Here is a 10,546-nt window from a genome sequence, read left to right as displayed (position 1 = left end):
GACAGATTTAACGATCGGAGTGCACAGACATTTGCCACATATCTACTGTGTGCCAGGCACTGTGCTTGGTCAATGTACAGAGGTGATAACAGAAATCACAGGAATGATGGAGAAGGCAGAGAATATGGAGAGACTTGCTCCAAGGACAGACCCATTGGGAAGCTCCAGACTTGGGGAATTTGAGGCTGGTGATGAGCCAGCCAAGGAGACAGAGGCACAGTGCTCAGAGGGGCAGAACTGTCAGGGAGGAGCATAAGAGGAGTTTTAGGGGATGGGATCCAGAAGAAGAGGGAGCTTCCTGCGTGTAGCAATGCTGCAGAGAAGTTGACAAGAAGGACGAGGAATGACTTCAGAAGGAAGCATTTTCAGTGGGCTGAGTGGAAGTCAGATTGTAAGGGCATAGAGACTGGTGCATTTCTAGTCTGTCTGCACTTGTACAAACACTTCTCCCTTTCCCTGAGTGATACAACCTTGCTTCCCCTGATTCCTAGAATCAAGGATTAGTTTTTCTAAAAGGCAACTAAATGGCCCCTAGCAGCTGTTTGGCCCTTCCTCCCTACTCAGTTTCCTAGGTACCCAAGGGCATAGAAAATCCTGTCCAAGTGGAGCCAGGACCTTCTGAATCTGTAGGTTTCTGAAATCATCATAGCCTGCCTTGACCACCAAATGTGTTTCCATATGGAGATAAGTGGGGCTGAGTCCAAAGAAGTCAATCTTCTTGTTGCTTATCCTTTCTGGTTATAGCAAAGGAAACCTCCTTTGGTCAACTGTTCAATGACTTGTAAGTGTCTCATTTAGTCCCACTCTTGAACGTGAACTATAGGTGTTGGCATTAGGCTTTCCCTAGCACTCTGACAGAATGTCAGCCCCTGTGAGAGCAGGGAACATTTGATTTTTGTTTTTGAATCACTAGTGGCTAGCACAGTGCCTGGCATATTTTAGAGGCCTGATAAATGCTTGATGTTTGATGGACAGTAAGGAAGGGCAGGCAGTGGAGTACAGATGACTCTTTCTAGCAGTCTGGTTATGACAAAGAGGGGATGGATGGAAGTGGAAAGGTTTGTAGGTTGAGGAAGACTTACACCTATACACAGGCCGAGGAAGAGAAGGCAGGGTACAGGAAGAGATTGACGAGAACAAGGACCTAGGGGAATATGGAAAGATAGGAGGAAAGGATAGTTGGAAAGGTCAGTGTGAATGAAGGAGAAGATGACATCATGGAATCATAGAATATCACAGGGAATTTAGAACCCAGAATGTTAGGCTGAGAGAGCCCTTGGAACATGGGATGTCAGGGCTGGGGCAAAACTCAGCATGTAGGAGGTCAAAGCTGGGAGGAACCTTAGAAGGTTGTCTCCCAAATAAAATCTTAAATTCTCAATCCTGGCACTGAGAGCCTCCCACAATCCAGCCTACCTGTCCAGTCTTCTCTCTCACCATTCCCTTCACACAGAGCACCTTTCCCCTGAGCCAGGCTGCCTACCTCCACTCTCACCTGCCCATGATCCTTTGCTCATGCTCTCCATTATGCCTGGCATAGCCACTCCCCTTCCCCCACACCTGCTGAACACCTTATCTTCTTTCAAACCCCAGCTCAGGGACCACCTTCTCCAAAAAACAACAGGAAAACCCACTGAGTTTGGAGTCAGATCCTGGTGCTTCCACTGATTCACTGTATGGCCTTGGAAGAATCATTTCATGTCTCTGGCCTCTGTTTCCTTATCTGAAAGAAGAAAGGGCTGAACTAGAAGACCTCCAAGATTCCCTTAAAGCTCCAAATCTAGGCTCTTACGATGAGATGATAGTCATCTAGGAGGAGCAGCAGACAGAGCACCAAGCCTGGAGTTGGGAAAATCTGAGTTCAAATCCAGCCTCAGACACTTACTAGCTGTGTGGTCCTGGGCAAGTCACTTCACCCTGTTTGTCTCAGTCTCCCCATCTGTAAAAGGGAGAAGAAAATGCAAACCCCATCCAGTATCTCTGCCAAGAAAACCTCAAATGGGGTCACCAAGAGTTGGACAAGACTGAATGACTGAACAACAAATGACGAGTTGGTTTCTTAGGTCTCACCTCACTCCAGGTCTAGGATTCTATCCAAGCAGAAACATGGGACCTGAGCAGAGAGGGGTTGGCACTCTGGTAGAATGTGGGACTTGGCCTTAGGAAGACCCATATTGGAATCCTGCCACAGACACTGTGGCTGTGTGACCCTGGGCAAGTCCCTTTCTGTCTCTGAGTCTCATCTGTAATGAGAAGGGGTCCTGTTCTGTAAACAGGAAGCTTTGACACCTTTGCTAACAGAAAATGGCCCTGAGAGTTTGAGGACTCCCTGTACCACTGCCATTAATTAAGGTGGCCATGGGCTTGACAGTCTACGCTCGATTCAGGCTCTGACAGCTGGAAGGGACCCGGGAAGCCAGCAGGTCCAACACCTCCTTCTTCTGCCCCAGTATCACACTTTCTCGTGTCCATAGGCTAGCCCTTCTGGCTAGCTTCTGGAAGCTTCTTGAGGCCCCGTTCTTGGGGAAGCCAGCAGGTCCAACACCTCCTTCCTCTGCCCCAGTATCATACTTTCTCGTGTCCATAGGCTGCCCTTCTGGCTAGCTCCTGGAAGCTTCCTGAGGCCCTGTTCTTTGACCCACTTTCTTTGCTTCTTTTGTATTCAGCAGTCACTCAGTAAATGCTCTGAGGGCCAGAGCTGAGATGAACCTTCGGGTCTCTCTAGTCCGTTTTACAGAGGGGAAAACCCAGGGAGGGCTTTTGACCGGGGATGCCCAGAGAACTAGGGGCACAGGCAGGATTCGAACCCAGGCACAGGGTTCCTTCCATTACAACACGCTGCCTTTGACAACTGAGGGTATACTCCGTGAAATCACGAAGCTCGACTCCTTAGGGCTCAGGTGTAATCAGATTAAGTGATCTCTAAACGCCCTTCCCGCTCTGACGTCAGCTTCCTGGGAGAAGCCAGACACGCCCATGCCGAGGTTCTGCACCTGGCAGCGCGGACCAGGGGGAGAAGCAGGGTGGGAGCGCGCATTCTCAGTCCCCGAAGATGACGTCATCGCACCGCTCCAAGAGCCCGGCCTCCTCTAGGCCGAGTCTCGTCACCGTCCGTCACCTCCTATTGGCAGGATGTGCTGCAGTCGGTCTGTCGCTAGGGGCGATGACCAATGAAATTTTGGAGATCGATTAGGAGGAGGCGGGCCCACTTCGGTTGCTAGGATGCCAGTGGCAGCAGCCCGCCCCTTCTTCCTCCGCCCCTCTACGGGAAGTGGGCCAGCTAGAGAGAAGGCCCCTTTCTCCCCTGGCCAATAGAGGATAGGGGGCGTGTCCCTGTCTACTCGGGCCAATGGGCGCGCGGTGCCTCGTGCGGACTGGCCAATGGAAGCCCAGAAACCCCTGCAAAGTCGCTTGGGAGACCCCCCCCCCCTTCTGCTTGTGTCTCTGCCCCTCCCCCGCCCCGCCCCGTCCCACTCCCTTCCTTTCCCTTCCCTTCCCTCAGCTCGGCTCGGCTGCCGAAGCCTGACGGGAGCGGGACGGAGCCAAGATGGCGGCGGCCGACGGCGATGACTCGCTCTATCCCATCGCAGTACTCATCGACGAGCTCCGTAACGAGGACGTCCAGGTCAGGGCCGGGATCGGGGCCCGGGGGTCCTGGGGTTGCGGGCGGCGCGGGCGGCTGGCTCGGCGTTCTTGGCATCTGAGGGCTGGGGGTGGGGGGAGGGAAAGCGGACCAATCAGCGCCCGCGTCGCTTGTCTCGCGCCTCCGTGGCTCGCTGAGACAGCATCTCTGATTGGACAGCGGTGCCGCTGGGGAGGGGGCGCCCGGCCCGGGGACCCCAGGCCAAGCGGGTCTGTCAGGGGGCGGGAGCGCGGGCGCGGGGGCTGCCTCCGGAACCCCTGATTGGCTGGCACTCCTGGTTCTCACGGCGCGCAGGGGGCCACCTAATTGGTTCGCGGCGAGCAAAGAGCCTCTCGATTCGCTCTGGGCACGGACGGAAAGCGGGGACCCCCCAGTGGGTTAAGGCAGGGGAGCGGCCCCTGCAAGGGGCGGGGCTTAGCTCCTCCGAGGTTCCTAATTGGTGGCTTGGGGATTAAATCCCCAGCTGGGTCCAGGCCTCTCGAGGGAGCCTAGGCCGTGGTGCTTTTGGGGCCCCCCCCATTTCTCCATCTTGATTCTCCCCCAACCCCTCTTCAAGCCTATGACCCTCTGGGTAGAGAAAGTACCCTCCGGGGGTGATGCTGAACGGCGAGCCGAGCCAATCGCCGAGGAGAGCCCGCCCCCTTGGCGGCTTTCCATTGGACAGAGCCAGGCCGAGGCTCGGAGGCCCAGGTTGGGCTCCCGGCCCCTCTGCTCCCTCCGCGGGGTCTGGGGCCGGGTGGGACCCGGACCCGGGCCTCTGGGGGCTGGGCGTAGTGCAGTCGGACGTCTGTTTGTGCCCGTGACTCTGACTGACCACTGCATGACCTTGGGGAAGTCACAGCCCCTCCCTGGGCCTCAGTTTCCCTGTTTGTACAACGGGGAAGAATCTCCAATCCAGAACAACCTTCCCTTAGGGTCCTCCTCCTGCTGAGGCTGCGGGGCCGCCCCCTCCCCCCAGGGGGGCTCCTGCCCTAGTGTGGGGAGAACTAAAGCACGATAGTATGCTGTGTGCCCGAGGGGGAAAGAAGGGGGGGGGTGTCGGGGAAGGCCTCTTGGAGGAGGTGGGACGGACTCGATGGTGGGAATTCTGTGGGTCAAGAAGAGCGAGGTCGTTCTAGGCATAGGTTGCAAAGGCGTGGAGGTGGGAGAGTAGAGAGAATTTACCGGGAATGGACCGCTTTGTGGAGGCTTGAGGGAATAAAGGGGAATAACGTGAGGGAAGCTAGAAGGGCAGTCAGTGTGGGGCCTGACTCGGGAGGGTCTGAAATAACCACAAGCTTTTCAGCTCAGGAGTGCCATGGAATCTGGATGTCAATTAGGAGGATGAACCTGGGAGGCCACCCCACGAAGGATGGCTTACAGTGGGGAACACTGGGAGCAGAGGGTCTTTGGATAGTTCCTCCCTCTGCCCCTCAGCCTTGCCAGCCCAAAGAGTTATGGAAAAGGTCTCACCCAGGGTCATGTCGTTAGCTCCTAAGTAGCGGAACAGTAACTGGAATCCAAGTCTTCAGACTCCAGTTTCCAGGGCTGTTCCCTAAAGCTGAGCCATGAAGCAGTCTTTCACTTGGTTAGCAACCTTTCCTAGCTTTCCCACAGGCCAAGAGGATCTGATTTAGGGTTTTTAACCTATTAGAGCCATGTAGTTGATATAGTGAAAGCACCAGTTTTGGAATTAGAGGTCGTGTCCACATCCCAGCTCTTATTTAATTTTTCCCTCCTGACTTTGAACAAGTCGCTCAACATCCTTGAGTTTTGTTTCTTCTCCAAAATGAAAGATTTGGATTAGATGATCCCTAAGATACTACCTCTCCCTCTTCCTGTTTTAAATCCTGTGATCTCTTCAATCACATCATCAATTAATAAACATTTACTAAATGCCTGCTATGTGCCAGGAACTGGGCTAAGCTTTGGAGATACAAAAAGAGGCAAAAGACAGTGCCTGCTCTTAAGGAGTTTACAGTCTCTTTCCAGTTCCCTTATATACTTCGCCTGTCCCCACCAGCCAGGCTAGATGGACCATTCCTTCTGCTTGGAGTGGCCTTACTTCCTTCCCTTTACCATTCTAGATCTGTTGAAGTGCTCCCCATGCTTTGTGTTTTTACAAGCTCAACTTCAAAGTCATCTTTTCCAGGAAGCCTGCTCTGGTCACTTTAGCTGGAAGTGATCTGTTCTTTCTCCAAAACCGTGTTTGACCTCATGCTTCTCTCTATCTTAGGCATTTAGAGAGTTTGTTTTCCATTATAATTGTTGGCTTTTTAATTTGCCACCTAGATAGTACTCTGAGGTTAGAATCTAGGTCTTAATGGTTTTAAGAATGGTAGATATGGTACTAGACATGGGCTTAGGAAGACCTGAGCTCAAATCCTCTTTCAAATACTTACTAGCTGTGTGATCTTGGGCAAGTCACTTGACTTCTGAGACCTTCAGTTTCCTCATCTTTGAAATGAGGTGGTTGGGCTTGGTGTCTCTAAGTCCTTCCAGCCCTAAATTTGTGATTTATTAGATGCCTACTATGTGCCAAGCACTGGGAAAACAAAAAGAGGCAAAAGTCAGTCCCTGCGCACACAGAGTTTAAAATCTAATGGGGAAGATGACATCTAAGCAGTTATACACAAAGCAAGCTATGTACAGGCTAAATAGGATATAATTAACAGAGGGAAAGCATTACTCTTCCCAATAGTAGATTTTTTTTTCATGGCACTCCTGAGCTCAAAAGCCTTCAATGACTTCCTGCAGCCCAAAGACCAAGGTTCAAACTCTTCTGGTTATTTAAGGCCTTCCCTGCTAGACCACATCCTACCCTTCTAGCCAATCTCCTATTACTTCTCTTTATGTACCCTTAGGCCCTGGCCAAAGTGGTCACCCTCACTCACCATCTTCTCTTGACAGCCTATGCTCTCCCACCTTTCTATCTTTGCAGCTGATGCCTGGAATGATATGGTTTTGCTTGATTTCAGTCTTGGAGAACATTTGCGGAGTCGAATGGGAATGAAATGCCTTTTGTAAACCTTAAAGCTCTCCACCAGTGCCAGGGAGCATTGTTACCATGGTGCTGGGGGTGCGGGGGGATCTTGGAAGGGAAATAGGCTGGAAGCCAGTTATTCATTTATTCAGTGGTTTCCCCATCTGCAAGGTCAGGGGAGTGTGCATGGTTTGTGAAGGCCCTCCCAGCTCTGATCTAAAGGCTTGTGTGGCTAAGCCCTGTGCTCCTGAGACACTGATGAATAACAGTCTTGTCCTCAGAGACTATATGCTCATCTGGAGAGATGAGTCACTCATGGGAGAGAGAGTTAATTCCCATTTGCCAAAGACTTCCTGGAAGTGGTGGCCAGCAGGTAATAGCTTTGTTAATCTCCTTCCACAGGAAAGGATAAAATGTGGCTCGTAGATGGGACTGCTTTTACTATCAGCGGGGGCTCCTAAGAGATCTTCCTGCTTCTAGCCTCTTCCCCTCTCAAATCCAGACTTTATGGGCTGCTAGATTAATTTTTCTAATGCATAGATTTGTTTGTTCTGTTTTTTGGTTAAGGAAAATGAGGCAACTGAATTGTTACATGGAAATAGTTTAGAAGAGAGGCCTTTAAAGGGACCTTAGAAATCACCTGGCCAAGTTTTCTGCCCTCTTTGCCCAGTGTTTTCCCTTTCTTCACAATCTCTTTCGCATGTTATAGGCGTAAATAAGCAGGGGGAGAGAGGGGGGAGGTTAGGGGTGTCAAGTGTTGGCAGCGATTTTCATTCTCTTCCCTCTGCTCTCATCAAGAGTTAGCTCGGTAAGCAGACCATCATTAAGGGAGTCCTTTGTTCAGGTCACCGAGCTGAGCGCCACAGTGTAGTAGACCTTGTGTAGCCCTTGCCTTCAAGGACAGCCTATGTTTAGGAGGGGAATGGAATGTGTATATGATGAAAGCAAACATTTTGCAGTGCTGTTTTGGTGCAGTGTTTTATATCCATGATCTCATTTGACCTTTTGGACAGCTCTTTGCGTGTTTTAATGTTGATAAAGCACTTTTCCTGTGGTAGCCCTATGACCTAGATAGACTAAGTATTATTGTGGCCATTTTACAGAAGAGGAAACTGAGGTTCAGAGAGGAATTGACTCTCCCAGGGTCACAGAGCTAGAATGTTTTGGAGCCTGCACTTGAAGTGGGAGCACTTTCCCTGAATTGATACCAAGCCATGTATGTCATTTAAGTGGTTCAGAGCAGCCACAAGCATTTATTAAATATCTACCCTGTGCAACAAACCATGCTCATCCCCAGAAATTAAGGCCTGTAGGTCTTGTGAGGAAGGCGGGAGTGTGTTCAGTATGTCATGGAGTTCAGGGTCCTCTTCTTAGTGGTGCTTGACCAGAGCCTTGAAGGCTTGGGTTTCTGTGTTTGTGTTTGGAGAAACGTGAGAAGTTGGATCAGTGACAGAAATGGGGCAGGAGTGATTTCAGGGCATTTCATAGGACAGATCATCGTGGGAGCTGGGGGAGCAAAAGCTAGAGGTAGAACCCTAGGAGTACTCAGTCAGGAGGACCCACAGAACACAGAACCTCAGAATTGGCAAGGCTCATAGAATATGGAACCTCAGAGCTGGAGGCCCATAGAACATGGAACCTCAGAGCTGGAGGCCCACAGAACATGGAACCTCAGAGTTGGCAGGCCCATAGAACATGGAACCTCAGAGCTGGGAGGGTCCATAGAAAATGGAATCTCAGAGTTGGGAGGGCCTTTTAACCAATGAACATGGAATGGTTAGAACCCTAGTCTCCTGATTCCAGCCTTATACTCTTTGTACAGGTTGCGGCTGGGGCCAGATTGGGGATCTTTCTGTGTTCCTCATGCTAAATGTTTGTTGCCTGAAAGCTCCTCCTCCCCAGGCACCCTTGGCAGACCAAGAAGATTGGTGGGAACAGGCCAGGCTGCTGAGTGGTCTACTTTCCCAGGCCCTTGGTTATTAACTTCTGCTTTCCTCTGTAGCTCCGGCTCAACAGTATCAAGAAGCTGTCCACCATTGCCCTGGCCCTTGGTGTGGAGAGGACCCGGAGTGAACTCCTTCCATTCCTTACAGGTAAGGAATACTGCACAGACAGCTGTGACCTTCTGGGCGTTGGGTGCTGAGGAAAAGGCTGATGAGGGGAAGGAACCCACTGATACATGATGAGGTGGCTGTTTGGGAAGGGGATGGTGGGACTTTATCCAGGGCTGGGACATTCTGGGTGCCAAGAGAGCAGCCTCTGTAGTCCTCCACTAGACTAGGCAGATCAATGACTTGCCAAAGACTGGTGTATCTGATTGTCTGCAAGCTCTTTGACTGTATCCAGCTTTCCTTTGGGTTATAGAGGAGATGGGGCATGCTCTGGGTTGGGTGGGTTTGACTGACTGAGCCAGAAGACCATTTGAGTAGTGATGGATTGGTGTCAGCATGGAAGGAGACTCGGGGCAGGCCTGGGGCCCTGCCCTGGGCACCAACATCATGAAGGACTTGGATGAAGGCATAGATTTGTGGATGGCATTGTAGCTAGTCAGGAATAAAGACATAGTGGATGTCCAAATTAGAATCTCCTCCAATTTCTAGATCTAACAAGAAGCTGTTTAATGGGGATGAATTGGAAACCCTACCCTTTGGGTTCTGTTTTCCAAGGTTGGAATGGGATAGAAGTGCTAGGACAGCTATTCCCGTGAGGCAGACCCAGAGGTCCTAGTGGGCTGCAAGCTCACTGTCAGTGATTTGGCAGGTGACCTCCATCATCAGTACCTCCCAGGCATCTTCTTGCTTTAGTCTGTGTGGGTGCTCTCTGGTGATGCAGAGCATGGCTCCATCACATCTCAGAAAAACCATCTTGGAGCGTCTGTGTCTGAACATTGCACCATCCCTTGGTGGCCACTATTCTGTTGGTGTGTATCTCTGGCTGAAATGGGTGTGGAGAGAGGCACGAAGTCCCTTGCTGGCTCAGTAGGACCTGTCAGTGCTTGCTCTTTGCTGGAAGAATCCTGGAGAGGGCACTTACCTTTGTGCCCTCAGAGGCATTTGGGGAGGACTTTAGTAAAAGGGATGTAATCTTCACTTGTACAAATAGAAATATGGTATCCACATGGCAGGCAGGAGGTGTGGTGGATAGAGCACCATGAGGACCTGAGTTCAAATACAGTTTTAGACTCTTACCAGCTGGGTGACCCTGGGCAAGTCCATTTCTCCCTGTTTGCCTCAGTTTCCTCATCTGTAAAATGAGCTGGAGAAGGAAATGGCAAACCGCTCCAGCATGTCTGCTGAGAAAACCCCAAATAGGGTCACAGAGAGTCAGAAGCAGCTGAAATAACAACAACGAGAACAAAATCCATGGGGTGGTGGTCCTCCTTTCCTGTTTCCTGGCCAGACCCCATGTAGGTGGTTGTGTTGGGATCAGGACCCACTTTTTAGAGAGGACATTGACAAACCAGAGTAGGTCTGGGGATCAGGCCAAATGGAGAGTGAATAGTGGAAGGAGCTGTGAATTTTTAGCCTATAGAAGAAAGAGACTTGAGGGGGTGGAGCATTGCTGCAATCATTAAATACCTATGAGCAATCTGGAGAGGAGGAAATAGGCTGATTCTACATGATTCTAGTTGGCAGGCCTTGTCTTGGGAAGAGGGAAGTGCTGTGAGATTGTTGAGAGAAAAGGGCCCTGCCTGCTGGGATGGTCTGGCAGGCATCCTGAGGCCTTGAAAGACATACTGGGGTGGGGAGGGAGTGGCTCAAACAGAGGTGTAGAGAATTGTGGGAAGCATTAGGGCTGATGGGAATAGATTGAGGAAAGTTGTAGCAGTGGGGAAACCTGGGCTCCCCTGCCCCCCTGGAGTTGGGCCTCTAACCCATTGGAACAGCTCATGTTTCTGCAGGACTTTCCCCTTGTGCAGCCACCCTTTTGAACACCGCTTT

At 51.1% G+C, this 10,546-nt stretch overlaps 1 protein-coding gene across 1 annotated transcript in view; it reads left to right on the top strand.

Annotated features, from left to right (window-relative positions):
- Nucleotides 1-3,432: 3,432 nt before the first annotated feature.
- PPP2R1A (protein phosphatase 2 scaffold subunit Aalpha) overlaps nt 3,433-10,546 on the top strand; it is a 32,090-nt gene continuing 24,976 nt past the window's right edge. The window contains exons 1-2 of the mRNA XM_072607811.1: nt 3,433-3,625; nt 8,608-8,698. Coding sequence (XP_072463912.1) covers nt 3,548-3,625; nt 8,608-8,698 — 169 coding nt within the window. The 5' untranslated portion in view covers nt 3,433-3,547. The remainder of the gene's footprint in view (nt 3,626-8,607; nt 8,699-10,546) is intronic.

Source organism: Notamacropus eugenii, chromosome 5 (assembly GCF_028372415.1).
Source record: "Notamacropus eugenii isolate mMacEug1 chromosome 5, mMacEug1.pri_v2, whole genome shotgun sequence".
NCBI lineage: Eukaryota > Metazoa > Chordata > Mammalia > Diprotodontia > Macropodidae > Notamacropus > Notamacropus eugenii.
This window is presented reverse-complemented; position numbering and strand designations above follow the sequence as displayed.